Here is a 19,364-nt window from a genome sequence, read left to right on the forward strand (position 1 = left end):
ACCGCGTCTTCGCAGTCGTTCTTCTTGTTTTCTGCAGCGAGCTCTCTTCCCTCCGCCATGGATTTGCTGTTCTTGCTGTTGATCTTCCGGAGCAGAAGTTTGAAGAATTAGAAGCTTGGAAGAGCGTAGATGGTGTTCAAGGGGCGATTCTTCTCCTCCAAGAAGTCGGATTCCTCGAGCCCTGACGGATCCAACAGCCCTAAGACGACCTTTTTCGGCTCCCCGAACAGATCCGACAAGAAGAAGGTGAAATCATCGCAAGATAAGGAAGGAAAAGGGAAGGAATCGGTAGATTGTAGAGTCCCCGAGTTCCCCCAATCGGCTCCTGCAAAGCTGCGGAAGAATCCGGCGGCGAAGGATGCATCAACCAAGAGCTCGACCGCTGGTCTGGAGACTTTGCCCCCGATTATGGCTTCTTCTCTTGGTTTGAACAGGATAAAGACGAGATCTGGGCCGCTGCCTCTGGAAGGAGCCGGAATTGGGCTCAGAGCGTACCAAAGAGGGTCGAATCTTGGGGTTAGTAATTTTGGGAAAGAACATGCGGGTGGGTGCTCGACTTCTTCTGCTTCTTCTACTTCGGCGGCTGCGATTTGGACCTCTTCGGAGGAGAGCAACGGCAAGAAGAAGAATGTATGCGGTCCAGATAGGGTGCCCCTCTCGCAACCGAGCTCCAACAGAGAGCGCGGCAAAGAGCAGGGAAGGGACCGAGCCAATCTGGAATCGCCTGTTTTTCAAAAGGGTTAGCGAACAAAGTCTTGACTGTTTTTCTTTAGAATTATATATATCTTAGCGAAAATATCACCATAATTTCGAAGCGCAACCGCAATGTCTCGAAGATGAGCATCAACCCTTCATTGCGTTTTGGAATTCTTAGTCGGAAGTATAGAGAGTTGTGTTTTTCAAACCTTCATCAGAAATAGGTATACTTGAATGGAAAATATCCCTTCATTTTTTGTCGCAATGGAAAATATCCCTTTTTTCTCTGCTCAACTCGCCTCCCAAAATAAAGGATTTTGGCTTTATTCTATGCGTAGAACTCTTCTGCCTTTCTTCTCCTCTTATTCACTGGTCCAGGAGAGTATTCTGGCGATCTGATCCATTTAGTGTGAAGTCAAAGTGATTTTCACCTTTTCATTATTACATTTACATATTTTGTGCACGCCCTTGAAAAAAAGAAGAGGAAAACTCTTTTGGAAGTAAACCTCCAAAGTGTGGTTCAAAGAAAGGTAAGTTTTGAATTGTCTTCGGCACGCTAAAATGGTTTTGCTGAAGCAAATTTTGATTGGATATTTAGAGTTAATTTTTTTTCTTGAATCTGATAGAAAACCGCAAGCTTCTATCAAGAGAATAAAGAGGATCAAGGGAGAAAGGTACATCATTCTACGATACCACTATAATATTCTAAACATTACTCTCCCACATTGTTTGCTGCCCCTTAGGGGGAGGGCTGCTCTATTTAAAGGCAAAGTATGCAGTACGCAAAATACCCGTTTGCTGGGAAATGAGGATCGTATCAATAATCCCACCTAAGACACCAGCTTGGCGCAAGCTAGTTTTGCCTGCATCAAAGGCCTTCTCTACATCCATGTCTGCCTGGGCCTGCTGTTCCTCCTGGTAGTTGATGATGTTAATGGTCACGTGCTTACAGCAGCGGTGTCCCCCGGCCAAAATATTCATTGCAACAGTAGCAAATCCCTAGACTTTGCGCGTGGCTATCTCCTAGGGGGGTTGGCTGGAGTCCGTCTTGCTTGACTGCCAGAGGATTCACTGTGTCAGCAAGTGTGGGGGTGCCGCTGAGTCGCTGGTCTTGACAGCTTGTTTCTGGGCTTCCGGCAGGCCCCTGTTGTCTAATCTAACGTTTGCGAGGGAGGGTCTAGAGATTTGGGAAGGTATAGCATTCCACTTTGTCCTGAATGTCGGGAGGAAGCACTGAGTGGAAGGTGATTATTAATGTAGTCAGAGGAAGGTTGGGAGAGAGCTCATAATGCACTCAAAGGTGGTGGTGAGCTCATCCACAGTTCCCACCTGTTGCAGCTTGTTGGGACAGTGATTAGCTTCTTTGTGGGCGGAGCATAACCATTTAAGAAACTGCTCTCTGAATTCTTGCCAGTCACAGAAACTGGTGGTCCCTCATAATTAGTCAAGTAGTCATCTGCCATGCCTTCAACATATCCCTGGATTCTACTGGAAACAATGGTCCACCTTCCAGAGCTACTGTTCTGGTTTGGATCCAGAAGAGTTTGGAATTTCAGCTGTTCTGAAGTACCTCAATGTGTCCTGATGTGGAGGGTTGGCACTGAATGTCTTGCCTCCAGAAAGGAGGCCCTGCATTGTCAAAATCATCAAAAGTGTTAGGGTGTCACAGCTGAGGCGAATGAAATGGTATTATGTGGTCATGCGAGGGTAGGTTCTGGTGGGTTGAATTGTTAAAAAAAAAAAAGGTTCTGGTGGGTTGATACAGGTCGGCAGTAAAACCTCATCAATGCTTCTCATAATGTAATGGCATCAGAGGAGCGAGGTCTTGGGCCCATAGTTGTTGGGCTAAGGCTGTGCTCTGCTACAGGTTGCACCACGATTCTCAGCCAAACTCGAGGTTGTAAGGCTGCCTCCTTGGTGCCTGGTGTGCTGCCTTGTCCAATATGAATGGGGGTCAGAGTCGACCTTATCCCATGCAGCAGCCAGCAAGTGCACCTGCTCATTGGCGATGGAGGGGACCCTGCGAACTCCCCCAGGATGGGCTGTTTGTGCGTGCCTTGGGCCGGGGTCCAATTGATACGGCGGGAACCCATCCCACCATGGGTCACATGATGGAAGTGGCCAAGGCCCCCATTATTTTAAATAGGGCAAGCCCACAAGAGGCTCCCTCCATAAATGGACCTGGTTTGTTGGTGAAGTGACCTGGTTTGTTGGTGAGGCTCTCTAAGGAGGGAGGACCCAGCGGGAACCCAACCTGCATGTGGAGCTACCCATCATAAAAACAAATTTATCTCAGCATGTACTGATAAATCCATAATTTCCCTACGGACTTGAGCTCTGTAGTGAAGTACCTCAAGTCTGATGTCTGGTATTAATCATCTGAGATGTGCGCTCCTCTTAACTTCCAGGGCCAAATGAGACAAATGAGTAGTTATATGTTTGAACTCTGATCAATGTTATAAAAAAGCCAATCTGACACTGTATCTTCCAAATGCAAAGCAACAAGGTGCAGTTTATCATTATCTGGCATCGCATGTAATTGAAAATAATCTTTTGGCAGATTTTGACCATGATTCGGGCTGAAACTCTGAAAATTTTTTAGTCACCCCCTTGAAAGTTGAAGTCGTTGGCTTGACACTCTGGAGCTCACCTGAAAAATATTTTGACAATTTTCATCAACGTCCACATCAATTGGAGTATGCGGTGCCGCATTGGAGGAGCTTGCTCCTACTTGGGTATTCATTACAACTAATTGTACCACGATATGCTCCTAGACATTCACCTTCCTAATTACATCCTCTCTGCATCTATCACAGTGAGTGCAGATTGTTTCCTCAGTGCATCGTTGATAGGTAAAAGGTAATAATGATCTATGACAAAAGCAGAAATCAAGTCTCAAGAAGAGATCAGAAGATTGAATGATCTCCTGAGTTCCAGGCCCACCTCAGCGGCCGTTCAAATTTGAGGTCAATTGCCTTTGATAGGGATCTCCTGCCCTAATATGGTGTTGCACTACCTCCAATCTTGGTTGTTTGACCTGCATGTGTCCTTCTAGGTCATTCATTTTTGCCTTCAGCTTCCTGGCACTCTTATTCTGATAGTAACAAGGTAAATTCCCATCAGGCCCGATTATAAGGAGTTCATTCAGAGACTTATTAGACGGTTTATCTACTTGAGTCACACAAGTCTGAACATCATGTGTGCTGCAAGTGATCTGAGTTAACCTTCTCGAATCACACAGACTCCTGGCCTATCTGAAGAACACAGTACGACAGGGCCCCATGTGTACATGAGATAGTGGGCAATCAGTGAATGTCTTTTACTAATGCTGATTATGCCAGCGTAGTGGTGCGTAGGAGGTCTACCTCATATGGATAAGTAAGAAGTAGAAGGCTGTTGTGCTTTCAAGTACAGAGGCTGAATTTGGTCATTTGTGGAGATATTTGAGAGGCAGTGCGGATCGAAAGGGTATTCGAAGATCTGAAACTTCTTGGCTTTGAAAGACACAAAGCTCTACTGTGACAATCAATCTGCACTTTCCATTGCTTTTAATCTAGTTCAGCAGGAACGTACCAAGCATGTTGGAGCCCACTGCAGTTTTATCATTGAAAAAATAGAGAGAAGTATCATTCTCCCTGCGTTTGCGAGGTCTGAGGAGTGGATAGCTGATATCTTCACCATGACCTCCCATGATCCTGGTTCCAGAAATTGACATCTTATCTTGGCATGGCTAATATCAACACCCACCTTGGAGGGGGGCCAGGAGGGGGTTAGTGATACTGTCATGGTATCAGACAGGCTTTCCTCACAAAACCTTCTTGCAGAAATCTACAAATCTGACATAGTTCTTGAACGAGAACATAAAGCAAGAGGGTCAACTGAAGGGAGACTACAAGAATTGACAATGGAAAGAGGAAGCAAAGAACCATAAGGATTAGAAGCTCCTTCCCTCTGGATGCAGGCTTCTCCTGCTCTCCAGCCTCCCGTATTGCCTGTATGGCAGCTAACTAATTCTTCAAAAATATCCTTTTATCTCTTGTCCCGTCCATAATTTTAGGGTCGTGTTTCTTGCTCTAGTCACCATGTGTTGATGTGGATCTTCCTCTTTTCTTGGCTTCCCTTTGGTATGTTCTTTGAAAATGTATCAGTTCGATAGTCTTTTTATCTTGAATCTTTTTTTTGAAGAAACTTCTGTGGTATGTTCTGTTCCGTTTCCTGCTGAGTCATTTATTCTCACACGTGAAAATAAATGACTTCACTAATGTGAGTTGTCACTTACTCTCTGATATGATCCCTAATCCACTAATTTCCCCTTAGGGGTAGTCGTGTCCATTCCCTTGCGCATGTTTCCCTTTAAATAGGTTGCCCTCCCTTTAGGAGGGCAGCCAGAGAAGTATTTGCTATTGAAGTAACCGTCCCTTTCTCTTCTCTGCATCTGAGCTTCACCCCTCCCCTGGCGATACCCGTCTCTCATGATCATTCTCCTCTTCACTGCAACTTCAGGTGGCTCATCCTTGGCCAACCCCTACCCTCTGCTCAGCCTCTCCCTGGCCATTACCATTCTACTCTTCACCGGGTACTCTCTTTATCATCAAATTACATTGGAGAAAATACATCCCAATGGAATCCTTCCCGTGCACCCACCACAAGTGAGAATGAATGTAGAATAAACTTATCCTCACACCTGAGAATAAATGACTCCACTAATGTGAGTTGTCACATACTCTCTCACATATAGAATAAGTGACTTAACTATGATTGGGCTTTGGTCCACCAGTGCAAAGAGCAGTACTTGAACTGGCCAATTCTAACTGAACGAGTAGGATGGTCTTTTCTATACCCAAATTCATTCTTAGGGATTTGGTTGCGTTGGAGGAGTCCGTTCATCAATGCCTTGGGTGATTTTGCCTGCAATTTAATGCTGAATGTAGTATTTATTCAATATTTTTCATTAAGAGAAAGCAGGGAAATGGATAAATTATACAAATTATTTCTCAAAGGAAATCATAAAGATGAAATCGCAGCACAACTTATGAGTTTGGAGCAAGTTTTGAGAGAAGATTACTTCCTAGTGTTGTCCTTCAGCTGGCGGACTGTGGTGGCTCGGGTTTAGAAGAACAAGAAAAAGACAACTTAACTTAACCAATAACGGTTTTCCCCATTTATAGGGGTCCCATTACGACATAGGTCTGCCTGTAACATAAAGAGAAAAAAAAGAGATTAAGAAAAGACTTAAAACAATGGTTGCTTCCAACACCTAGTTCACGCTTCTGTTTTGCCCAGTAAAAGATTACCTCTCACCATATTCTGATGCCATTATCCAATCACCTAACATCGAATTCTGGGATTTTGGGTCTCGCCTAGGAAGGTCTTCTCAGAGGAGGCCTTCTGTGATTCAATACAAGATGGTGTACTCAGGGGGCAACAGGGGTGTGATCAAACCTTTGCAGTGCTCTGAATGAGGTGATCTTCTGTGGAAGGGAGGCATCGCTGGACAGTGTTGTACAAAGTCTTGCCTCTAGTGGTTTAAAGGGCCAGGGCTAATGGGCGTGAAGGCCCTTTGGGCCTTAGGTGTACTTAACGATCATGTCTATTTATCACATTGGGAGGGTCACTGATTTTTGGTGATCTTCTTTAATACGTTGAATTCTTGTTTTATTTTCAGCATTGGACTACTTGAAACAGAAATAGAGAACTGGACTTGGAAAATAGCGATGTTTTGGGAATTCGATGTAAAGTTTTTTTTGCGAGGACATGGTGATATGTTTATGGACTCCTGCCAAAATTACATTTCAGGGCAGTGCAATTCATCATGGAATAATGGTGAAAAGATAGAAATCATGCAGGCGCGTACTCCACCCCAACAGACTGAGGCAAGTTATCATAGCTATGTTTTTGGTGTGCTATTGTACTTTTCATTGGATACGAATTCTGTTTTGTTAATTAATGGTTCCTCTTGAAATATGCATTATGCATGTAAACCACATGAACTGTTGAATGCCATTTAGCTTGTCTTAATTGCAAATGCATTGAGTTTTATCGGGAATGTCATGATAGTTATGTATTTTTAGCAAATTGCTTAAGAAGGTACGTGCATGATGAGATAGTTGGAGTTAACCTTCATCCTCGGCAGGGCTGAGGTGATAGGGTTTGAGACATTTTACCATGAGCTTTATTGAATTGTCTTGAAATATCCACGCTAGATTCAGCTATTTATTGTTGAACTCCAACCACGAAGATGAGGGCATTAGTGAGCCACTACTTATTCAATGTTTCTTAATCATCTTATCCTTGTGGGTTCCATTTTGTCTGTGGAACATTAAATCGTAGATATAGTCCAGTCATAAGTCAAGCAGCAGTTATCACATTCATGTTTTCCTATTACAAAAATCACATTCATGTTTTGACGTGACATTTGCTTCAACAGAGGTCAATTTTATTATCTTCGATGATGTAAGATTTGTAGATTAGGTGCTTTTGTAATCTCTTTGGATTGGTGATTGATAAACTACATGTCTTCCTTGAAGTCTGCATATGATACTTGTGAAACACCCAAGGAGTCGGAGTCACCCCGCTTCAAAGCTATAATGCAAGCCACGAGTGCACCAAGAAAAAAGTTTCCTGCGGATATCAAGAGCTTCTCTCATGAACTGAATTCCAAGGGAGTGAGACCATTTCCATTCTGGAAACCCCGTGGCATAAATAACTTGAAGGTGATATTTAGTTGTATTTATTTCTGTTTGGACAATGCTGAAGACAATTATTGCTCTGACATCCTATCTCATGTTTTCTCTTTTCGTTATCTTCAGGAGGTGCTGAAGGTTATTCAAGTGAAGTTTGAGAAAGCGAAGGAAGAAGTGAACTCTGATCTCTCAATTTTTGCTGGGGATCTGATAGGAATAATGGAAAAAAGTGCAGAAAGCCATCCAGAGTGGAAGGAAACATTGGAAGATCTATTGATATTAGCCCGTAGTTGTGATATGATGACTGCTGGGGAGTTCTGGCTTCAGTGTGAAGGCATAGTTCAAGACCTGGATGATTGTCGTCAGGAACTTCCAATGGGCGTTTTAAAGAAACTTTACACTCGCATGCTGTTTATTCTCACCCGATGCACTCGTTTACTCCAATTCCACAAAGAAAGTGGATTTACTGAGGATGAATTTGCAGTTAATCTTCGGGAATCTAAGATATTTCATTCTGTTGTTAAACCTCCCCCACCATCTGTTGAAAGAATTGAAAGTGTCAAGAGAGCCGACAAAAGTACATTGGAGGCTTATACAAAGAAATCATACAGTCAAGAGCAGTCAAGTCTGAATTGGAAAAGCCAAGAAATAAAGCCAGCTCAGTTCTTTCTACGACCTGCTTTTGAGAATGGAAGTGAAGGTGCCGATATTGCGAAGGATCGTCTAGTTTCCTCGAAGGCTTTTCCCTCCTCAAAAGTAAGAAATCAGAAGGGTGTAATGGCCAAAAAAAAAGAGGAAAATAGAGATTCTCCTGGGATCTTACGAAAGGGGGGAGCCATCTCTGATGTTGATCTACAAGACAATAGTCCAGAAGTCCATATTTTTAAAGATTCTTCTCCTAAACCTTCAAAGCACCGTCACCAGTTATCCTGGGGTTACTGGGGAGATCAGCAATTTGCTTCCGATGAGGGCTCAATTATGTGTCGCATTTGTGAAGAATATGTGTTGACGTCCCATGTTGAGGGTCATTCAAAGATCTGTACAATTTCTGACCGATGTGACCAGAAAGGTCTAAGTGTGGATGAAAGGCTTCTACGAATTGCCGAAATACTCGAAAAGATGATTGCATCCTACTTACAGAAGGATACTCATTTGATTGATAGCCCAGACCTTGGGAAGACAAATTCAAATGTCACTGAGGAGTCAGAGGCTCTCTCTCCAAAGCACAGTGATTGGTCCCGGCAAGGGTCAACAGACGCCATTGATTGTTTTCATGATACAGATAGCCCTCTCCTAACTGAGGATCTCAAAGGGTTGCCTAGTATGACCTGCAAGACTCGTTTTGGGCCAAAGTTTGATCATGGAATGGGCACTTCGTCAGCGGGAAGCATGACACCTCGATCTCCCATTTTGACACCAAGAACAAGACATCTTGATCTGCTTTTAGCTGGAAAGGCAGGATTTTCTGAAAGCGATGACATTCCACAGGTACAAAAATATTCTTTTGGCTCTCTGGATTCTTGCATTAATCTTCCATGATATCATCTATCTTTACTTCTGATTAGGGGTTGACCTTTCAGTTGCCGGATAGTTCATTTCTTAGTTTTCCTTGACTAAGTCCCTGGCCATATATTTTGTAGATAGTAGAGCTTGCTGATATTGCTCGTTGCATAGCTTCTACACCCATAGATGAGGAAGCATCCTTGCAATATCTGGTGTCCTGTCTGGAAGACCTACAAGAAGTTGTTGATAGACGGAAGCTTGACGCACTTACTGTACAGACTTTTGGCACACGGATAGAGAAACTACATCGGTAAGCTTAAGAATCCATTTTCCCTTCGAGGTTTGGCATTTATATTATTTTCTTCCTCAGCCCTTATTCTGTTTTCTTCAGTAAATGTCAGTAACCTTGCATCTTAGTCTTGTTTCTTATGTCTGCATTTGTTGCATGACTTTAGGGAAAAGTACCTGCAGCTATGTGATAACATTGATGTTGAGAAAACCGAGACTACTACACTGATGGATGAAGAAAATGATGTTATACGGAGTTTACGGGAAAGTCCGGTTCATCCTTTGGTTAAAGACAGGACATCAATTGATGATTTTGAGATCATGAAGCCCATCAGCCGTGGAGCATTTGGTCGTGTATTTTTGGCAAAGAAAAGGACTACCGGCGATCTTTTCGCAATAAAGGTGAGGTACCATATTGAATCAGTTGAAACATCTCATCTTTTTTCATTATTAAAAAAATTCCATATTTTTTTGAGGTTGATCTCCAAGCTAGCAATGAAGTATTTGGGATTGTGGTGGCAACATCAACTTTATAAAAACACTTTAAAATGTTTTAGAAATTCATTTGTACTTAGATATTTATACATATTGCTAGTTCTAAGTGACGATTTCGATTGATCCAATGAGAGAAGATGACAGAAGTAGAAGAGAAAAAGAAGTTCAAGTTTTTCACTCGAAAAGGATAACAATTACAATCGCACATCTATTGGTTTTATAGTAACCGTCTAACAGCTAATCCGCCAACGGCTAGTTAACTGCTCGTTTGACTAGCCGTTAGCTGTAGTTAGTGGGCCCGATAGAGCCCGATAGAGGCTTAAGAATGAGCCCGATTTAGCTTGTGCTCTTTAGCCCATATCTTCAACACAGCCCATATCTTCAACACTCCCCCTCAAGCACAGGAATGTATATTCATCATTCTGAGCTTGGATCTCAGATATTGAGTTTGTTTGATCGGTAAACCTTTGGCGAAGATATCTGCACATGGTTCTTCAGAATTCATGTACTCTGTATTCAAGGTTCCTTGTTCCAAGTGATCTTGTTCATAGAACCTGTCAATATTAACATGCTTCATCCGATCATGATCAACTGGATCATGAGCTATGCTGATGGCTGATTTATTGTAGCAGCGGATGATAATTGGTCTTAGAAATGTAATCTTCAAGTCTTCCAATAAGTTCTTGATCCATATTGCTTCGTCAATTCCTTTTGAAATGGCTCGAAATTCAGCTTCCGTACTGGATTTTGATACTACACTCTGCTTCTTGCTTCTCCATGTAACCAAGTTCCCTCCTAGCATTGTGCAATACCCCATAGTAGACCTATAGTCAAGCCAAGAACCAGCGAAGTCAGAATCAATGTATAAAATAAGATCAATCTTACCTGTTCTTCTGTGTGCAATGCCGAGTCCTGGTGTTCCTTTAGATACCTGAGAATTCTGATAGCAGCTTGAAATGAGAGCTTCTAGGTGAGTGCATAAACTGGCTTGAAGCATTCACAGCATAACATATATCTGGTCGTGTGTGAGACAAATATAGCAGTTTTCCAATAAGACTCTGATATGAGTCAATTTCTACCTTAGGGTCACTTTCACTTAGAGTTAACCTATGATTTATCTCAATTGGTGTCTCATTTATGTGACAGTTCATGTGTTTAGTTTCATTCAGGAGATCCAATATATACTTTTGTTGTGTCATTGAAATGCCCTCACTTGATCTTGCAAACTCTATGCCTGGAAGTATTTTAAGGGTCCTAAATGTTTAACTTGAAAATTCCTACTCAAATGTTCTTCAAGATTCTTTATTTCTTCTAGATTGTTCCCAGTAATTATTATATCATCTACATATACTATCAAAATAGTTAGTAATTCCTGTGAATAATGTTTGAAAAACATAGTGTGTTCCCCATTACTTTGTTTATATCCTAACACTTTCATGGTTTTAGGTAAATCTTCCAAACCATGCCCAAGGTGATTGTTTTAACCCGTATAAGGCCTTTCGAAGTCTACATACTTTTCCTCTGTTGTGTTGACTTTCATATCCTGGAGGAATGTTCATGTAGATTTCCTCCTTTAAGTCTCCATGTAAAAAAGCATTTTTGATATCATATTGGTTTAGTGGCCAGTCTAGATTAACTGCCAAGTATATTAGAATTCTAATAGTATTAATCTTCGCAACTGGGGCAAATGTTTCATGATAGTCAATTCCATATGTCTGAGTATATCCTCTAGCTATAAGTCGTGCTTTATATTTGTCAAGTATAGAATTGAGAAGAGGGTGAAGAAAAGAAAAGAGTTTTTCAATTAAAAACCATAACTTTAATACATGCGATGTATATCGCTTTTTATACAAGCCGACAACGGCTAGTTCCAATGGTCATATAACGGCTAGTTTTACTAGCCGTTATTGATCGAATGGGTTGGATAGAGAACCCGATATTGGGCCTGTATTGGCTCGATACAATGCCCCTTTATCCTGGGATTCCCAAGCAGCCCATGTCTTCAGCCTGTCTTCGACACTCCCCCTCAAGTGCAGGAATGTATGTTCTTCATTCCAAGCTTGGATCTTAAGTATTGAGTTTGTTTGATAGGTAGCCCCTTGGTGAGGATGTCTGCACACTGTTCATCAGAGCTTACATATTCTGTCTGTAGGTTCCCTTGTTCCAAGTGGTCTTGGATATAGAATCTATCAATGTTTACATGCTTCATTCGATCATGGTCAACTGGATCATGAGCTATACTGATGCCAGACTTATTGTCGCAGCGGATGATAATTGGTCTTAGGAAGTTGATTTTCAAGTCTTCCAGAAGATTCTTGATCCATATTGCCTCGTCGATTCCCTTGGACATGGCACGAAATTCAGCTTCAGTGCTTGATTTTGATATGACACTCTGCTTCTTGCTTCTCCAGGTTACTAGATTTCCTCCGAGCATTGTGCAGTACCCAGTAGTCGACCTGTAGTCAAGACGAGAGCCAGCAAAGTCAGAATCAGTGTATACAATAAGGTCAATCTTACCTGTTTTTCGGTGTGCAATGCCCACTCCTGGTGTTTCTTTTAGATACCTGAGAATCCTGTTAGCTGCTTGAAAATGCGAGTTCCTAGGTGAGTGCATAAATTGACTTAACACATTCACAGCATAACATATGTCAGGTCGTGTATGTGACAAGTACAAGAGTTTTCCTATTAGACTCTGATAAGAGTTGATGTCTACTTTAGGTTCATTCTCATTTATGGTTAGTCTATGATTAACTTCGATCGGTGTTTCATTCACATGGCAGTTTATATGTTTTGTTTCATGTAGGAGATCTAGTATGTATTTCTGTTGTGTCATTAGGATACCTTCACTTGACCTTGCAAATTCTATACCCAGGAAATATTTTAAGGGTTCTAGTTGTTTAACTTGGAAGTTTTTACTCAAATGTTCTTCAAGGATTCGTATTTCTTCTAAGTTATTCCCAGTAATTATGATATCGTCTACATATACTATCAGTATTGTTAGTAGTTTGTTTTTGGAGTGTTTTAGGAACATAGTATGTTCCCCATTACACTGGCGGTATCCTAATTTTTTCATGGTTTGAGTAAATCTCCCAAACCATGCTCTAGGGGATTGCTTTAGTCCATATAGAGCCTTTCGAAGTCTACACACTTTTCCCTTATCTTGATGTTCTTCATATCCTGGTGGAATATCCATATAAATCTCTTCTTTTAAGTCGTCATGTAGAAATGCATTCTTAATGTCGTATTGATTTAGTGGCCAATCCAGGTTTACAGCTAAGGATATTAAAATCCTAATGGTATTAAGTTTAGCAACTGGTGCAAAAGTCTCTTGGTAGTCAATTCCATAAGTCTGAGTGTATCCCCGAGCTACTAATCGTGCTTTATACCTGTCTATGCTCCCATCTGGATTACATTTTATGGTGTATACCCATTTACATCCCACAGTTTGCTTATCCTTAGGTCGATTAACAATTTCCCATGTGTTGTTCTGTAGTAGAGCTCTCATCTCTTCATCCATTGCTTCTTTCCAATGTGTACTTTTCAAGGCTTCTTGGGGAGATTTGGGAATAGGTATAGCTTGAACTTGCGTCAGAAACATCTTGTATTGATGTGAAACTTTCTGGTAATTGAGATAGTTTGCCATAGGGTATGGTTGTTTTGTACACTTTCTTGTGCCCTTTCTTAGGGCTATTGGCCAGTGCATTGCTTCGTTCTTTTAATCTACTGAATCCTCAACATATGCCTGTTCCCCTTCATTTGATAGTTCTTCCCCTTCTTGTGATAACTCTTGCTCCTCAAGTGACGACCTGCGTTCTTTTTCCTTACCCTTTTGTTTTCTTTGATAATACTTAGGATATGGGGAAATCCGAGACGACTCCCCCTTTTCCACATTCACATCTGGTGTTTCTGATTCCTGGTCTAGTTCGGGTCCACACAGGTGGCCTTGAGAGTTTACTTCAACCACATTATCTACCCATTTTATGCTTGTCTAAACAGTGATCACCTTTATTTTCTGGTGATTGCTGATCGACATCTGAGTGCTCAATATTGAGTATACGTGATACATCTTGATGAGACTCATTTCCTTGGGGTTTATAGTAGAACACTTTCTCATCAAATACAGCATCCTTAGTTACCATGTATTTCCTGGTTATGGGGTGATAAAATTTATATCCCTTTTGTGTAACGGAATAACCCAAAAAAACACATTTTAATCCTTTTGTTGACCACTTATTCTGCTTATGTGTATTATTATACACATAGCCAACACAACCAAATATTTTGGGAGGTAACCCAGTTTTCAATCTTACACTTGGGTAATATGACTCAAGTAATTCTAGGGGACTTTTAAGGCCAAGGCGTATTGAGGGGAGTCGATTGATCAGGTGTGTGGAAGTCATAACCGAAAATCCCCATAAATTAGTGGGAACATTTCCCTGTATCAATAATGTTCTCCCTTTATCCACAATGTCTCCTATTTTTCTTTCTGCTATGCCATTTTGTTGGGGAGCATATGGGCAAGAGGTCTCATGTCTAATGCCCTCATTTGTAAAGAAATCCATGAGTTCATGATTCATAAAATCTTTTGCGTTGTCGGTTCGTAGTCCTTGTACTGGATCCCCAAACTGTCTCTTAATGAGACTACATAATCCCTTTAGGTTCTTAGTGACTTCATGCTTGTGTTTCATCAAGAAGACCCAACTATACCTACTATAGTCGTCTATACATACCAAGAAATATCGGTGTCCAAGTATATCTGTTTGAGGAGATGGACCCCAAACATCACAATGAATCATTTGGAAAGGTTTTTCCATTCTAGTAATACTAGGAGGGTACGTTCCTCTCTTAAATTTCCCCAAATGACATGCTTCGCAATTCAATTTTTCAACCAAAACGTCTGTAAACATGTTTGGATACATGTGTTTGAGTAAGTGGTAGGATGGATGACCCATTCTCTGATGTGTCTCCATGATGACTTCGTCAGGTGGTCTCTTTACCGTGGCCACCCTTGAAGCATCTCCTCGTGGTGGTCTTGAGTTCTGCCAGGGTAGGTAGTAGAGTCCTTGGTGTACTTTAGCTAGTCCAGTCTTCCACCCGAGCTCCTTATTACATAAATAGGCATCAAGATTATCAAACAATATATTATACTCTTTACTTTTTGCAATTTTTTGTACTGAGATTAGACTAACAAATAGCTTTGGAACATGTAAAACATTCTTTAATTCTCCAATAGTTTTGATGTTTAAACTGCCCACCCCTATTACAGGTAGTAACATGCCGTCAGCAGTTTGAACATACTTACCCTGGTGTACCTTCTCATATGTCATAAAGAATTCTTTCTTAGATGACATATGATCAGTTGCACCTGAGTCCAGGATCCATGCATTAGATGGATCCTGGGTAAGTAAAGCAATATTGTTAAATAAATCTTCTTTACCAGAGTTGGCCATTGACGTTGACCCAATGATTGATCCAGAGTTGATAAACGTTTTTAGGCTCTGTAGTTCGTGCATCATTTTCTGGAAATCTTGTGCTGAAGGTAGATCATTACTGCTGTCTCCTGGTGTCATGTGGGCTCGAGCTATATGTGGAGGCTTGCCATGGAGCTTCCAGCACTTGTCCTTCATATGCCCCTTCTTTTTGCAGTAATTGCAGAAAATGTCTTCTTTGTTTGGCTTCTCTGAATCACCCCTTTAATGATTTTGGCCTTTAGTTGCACATGCAGTACTTTCGATACTCCCTTTACTCGTGTTTAGACGGCTCTCCTCCTGCATTGCCTTAGACACAGCTTCATCAAATGTGGGCTCATCTTCTCGGTTGTAAAGTTGGCTTCTTATGAGCTCAAATTCTGGTCTGAGCCCTTGCAGAAATTGGCACAGACGATTTGTGGCTTCATGAGCTCGAGCTACTGGATCGATGGAGGGAGGTCGACAGTGATCTAATTCATTATGAATCTCCCTCAGCTTATTTGAATAAGTGAGGACATCCATATCCCCTTGTCTGAGAGTATGGGCCTGGATAATCAAATTGATGATCTTACTTTTATCATTCTTCTTGGAATGATTTCGGTGAACGGCCTCCCATAGCGTTTTGGAGGTTTCGTAAGAGGTATATGTGGTAAGTTGCTCAGCCGAAAGTGAATCAAGTAGCCAACCAAACACAAACTCCTCTTCCATGACAAACTTCTGATAATCTGTGTGTGACTCACTTGAGCAGCTTTCCGTTAGAAGATAGATGAGCTTTCTTGGCTTCAATGCAGCTTGAATCGTCCTTGCCCAGAGCAGAAGATTGCTTCCATTAAAGATATTGCATTTGGCAAGAACAGGAAGATGAGTGAGCCATCGATCTGGAACAACTAGCTGATTTCCAGCAGGAATAGCTAGTCCTGTTGGAGCCTGAGATTTGATCGACACTTCTGCCATGATCTCTTCGAAAGACTGGTTCAGGGTCTTCACCACTAGTCTTCCAATAGGATGACTATGAGGAAGAAGACGAGCTTGCTTGAAATGCCTCAAGACCAAGAGCTCCACCACCAGTCTGCTTGAGAGATGAATAAGGCACAAAAACTTCTCCACAAGATCCTCCCGAAGGATGACCCTAGTCTTCACGAGGTGTTGAGCGTTGCAGGTCACACCTGCTCTGATACCATGTCAAGTATAGAAGTGAGAAGAGGGTGAAGAAAAGAAAAGAGTTTTTCAATTAAAAACCATAACTTTAATACATGCGATGTATATCGCTTTTTATACAAGCCGACAACGGCTAGTTCCAATGGTCATATAACGGCTAGTTTTACTAGCCGTTATTGATCGAATGGGTTGGATAGAGAACCCGATATTGGGCCTGTATTGGCTCGATACAATGCCCCTTTATCCTGGGATTCCCAAGCAGCCCATGTCTTCAGCCTGTCTTTGACAATATTTGTCTAAGCTTTCATCTGATTTACACTTTATACTGTAGACCCATCTACAATCCACAGATTTCTTATCCTTGGGTCGATCAAAGAATTCCCAGGTATTGTTTTGTATTAAGGCCGGCATTTCTTCATCCATTGCTTCTTTCCAACTGATATTCTTCAGTGCTTCCTGTGGGGACATGGGAATAGCTACATCTTGAATTTTTGTCAGGAATACCTGGTATTTGGGTGACACCTTCGTGTAATTTAGATAATTTGTCATTGGATATAACGGGAATTTCACACATTTTCGAGTACCTTTTCTCAAAGCAATTGGCCAATGACTTCCTTCAGATATAGGGACAGCATCAGTTGTTCCTTCAGGTACTACTCCCCCTTCAGTGGGTACTACTTCCACTTCATTAGGTACTACTCCCCCTTCATTGGATAGTTCTCCCCCTTCACCCAAATCCATGGCTTCAGACTGTCTATCCTTTTTCTTCCTTTGATAATATTTTGGATATGGAAAAAGTTGAGATGATTCTCCAGTTTTTTCAGCCACATCCTCTGTCCTAGAGTCGAGTTCCTGTTATGTTCTTTGTGGATTATCATGAAGAATTGTCTATTCCATTTTCGAATACCTGATACCTATCTAGAGGTTGTGCAGATTCAAGTTCATGTTGCGGTTCAAGTCTTGCATTCTCACTATTGAATATAGAACTAGTGTCTAGATATGATTCAGTTCCTTTCGGTTTGTAATAAAAAGATTTTTCATCAAAGATCACATCCTTGGTGACTATGTATTCACGGGTGATAGGGTGATAAAATTTATACCCCTTTTGTGTAACAGAATATCCCACAAACACACATTTTAGTCCCTTGGTTGACCACTTATTCTGTTTGTGTGAATGATTATACACATAACCAACATAACCAAATATTTTAGGAGGTAAACCAGTTTTCAATCTCACATTTGGATAATATGATTCAATTAAGTCAAGCGGGCTTTTAAAAAACAGGTTACTTGACGGAAGTTGATTTATTAGATGCGTAGAAGTCATGACTGCAAAACCCCATATATTTGTAGGAACATTCCCTTGGAATAAGAGTATTCTTCCTTTGTCTACGATGTCCCCTATTTTCCTTTCAGCTACTCCATTCTGTTGTGGAGTGTATGGACATGATGTTTCATGTTTTATTCCTTCAGACATGAAAAATTCAGTGAGTTCGTTATTGAGAAAATCCTTTGCATTGTCTGCCCTTTGTCCTTGGACTTGGTCACCAAATTGTCTTTTGATGAGATTACATAATCCTTTTAGGTTCTTTGTAACCTCATACTTATGTTTTTGTAAAAAAATCCAATTGTATCTACTGTAGTTGTCTGTAGATACTAGGAAATATCGGTGCCCTAGTATGTCTGCTTGGGGAGATGGCCCCCAGACATCACAATGGATGATCTGGAAAGGCCTTTGCATTTGAGTATTACTTGGAGGATATGTTTCCGGTTTGAACTTTCCTCATTGACATGCTTCACAAACCAAATTTTCAACAAAAATGTTCTTAAACAAGTTTGAGTACAAATGTTTGAGAAGGTGATAGGACGGATGACCCATTTTTTGGTGAGTCTCTATGATTGTTTCCTCAGGAGATATCTTCATTGCTGCCACCTTGGATTTATCTCCTGGGTATTCCATGGGTAAGTATTAGAGTCCTTGGTGAACTCTAGCTAGTCCAGTCCTCCACCCGAGCTCCTTGTGACATAAATAAGCATCCAAATTATCAAACAGAATATTATACTCCGTACATTTTGCTAGTTGCTATACTGATACTAGATTTATAGATAATTTAGGAACATGCAATACATTTTGCAACTCACCAATAGGTTTTATGTTCAAATTTCCGATGCCAATTACTGGAAGTAATGTACCATCGGCTGTTTGAACATACTTACCAGGGTGAACTTCTTCATATGTTATAAAGTACTCCTTTCTAGATGACGTATGGTCCGTTGCACCTGAGTCTAGGATCCATGCATTTGATGGATCTTTAGTAAGTAAAGCAATATTATTACCAGAATTGGCTAGTGAAGCGGATCCAATGACTGCTCCAGAGTTGATAAATGACTTGATATTCTGTAGCCCCTGCATCATCTTCTGTAAGTCTTGGACTGAAGGAAGAGTGCTTTGAGGATCAGAATTGTCGCCTCCATCTCCTGTTTGTACCATATGAGCTCGAGCAATGTGAGGAGGTTTGCCATGAAGCTTCCAACATTTGTCCTTCATGTGTCCCTTCTTCTTACAATAATTGCACACAGTGTCTTCTTTGCTTGGTTTGTCTGAATCATTTTTCTGTTGTTTCTGAGTTTTTGCTTGATAGGAAGTACTTTCAATAGCTCCTCTGGTAGAGTTGAGTCTACTTTCCTCCTGCCTGATTTTGGACACAGCTTCATCAAATGTAGATTCTTCTTCTCTGTTGTAGAGTTGACTTCTGACCATTTCAAACTCTGGCCGAAGTCCTTGTAAGAATTGACATAAACGATTTGTTGCTTCATGTGCTCTTGCCACTGGATCAGTGGAGGGTGGCCTACAATGATCCAATTCGTTATGGATGTCTCTCAGTTTGTTTAAGTCAGAACATCCATATCTCCTTGTTTGAGAGTGTAACATTGTATAATAAGATCAATGATCTTAGCTTTATCATTCTTCTTGGAATGGCTTCGATGAACAGCTTCCCATAGAGTTCTGGCAGTTCCATAGGAAGAATATTGAACTAATTGTTCTGCGGAGATGGAGTCAAGCATCCAACCG

At 41.2% G+C, this 19,364-nt stretch overlaps 1 protein-coding gene across 3 annotated transcripts in view; it reads left to right on the plus strand.

Annotated features, from left to right (window-relative positions):
- Positions 1-4: 4 nt before the first annotated feature.
- Positions 5-19,364, plus strand: part of LOC144714012 (Protein kinase superfamily protein) — a 42,590-nt gene continuing 23,230 nt past the window's right edge. For 2 of the 3 annotated variants that reach the window (XM_078588748.1, XM_078588749.1), the window contains exons 1-6: positions 6-739; positions 6,493-6,569; positions 7,224-7,409; positions 7,506-8,867; positions 9,020-9,192; positions 9,338-9,572. In XM_078588748.1, coding sequence (XP_078444874.1) covers positions 130-739; positions 6,493-6,569; positions 7,224-7,409; positions 7,506-8,867; positions 9,020-9,192; positions 9,338-9,572 — 2,643 coding nt within the window. In that variant the 5' untranslated portion in view covers positions 6-129. Of the gene's footprint in view, positions 740-6,492; positions 6,570-7,223; positions 7,410-7,505; positions 8,868-9,019; positions 9,193-9,337; positions 9,573-19,364 lie in introns of all 3 variants that reach the window. The other variant, XM_078588750.1, reaches the window with a different exon arrangement.

Source organism: Wolffia australiana, chromosome 16 (genome assembly GCF_029677425.1).
Source record: "Wolffia australiana isolate 7733 chromosome 16, ASM2967742v1".
Taxonomy (NCBI): Eukaryota; Viridiplantae; Streptophyta; class Magnoliopsida; order Alismatales; family Araceae; genus Wolffia; species Wolffia australiana.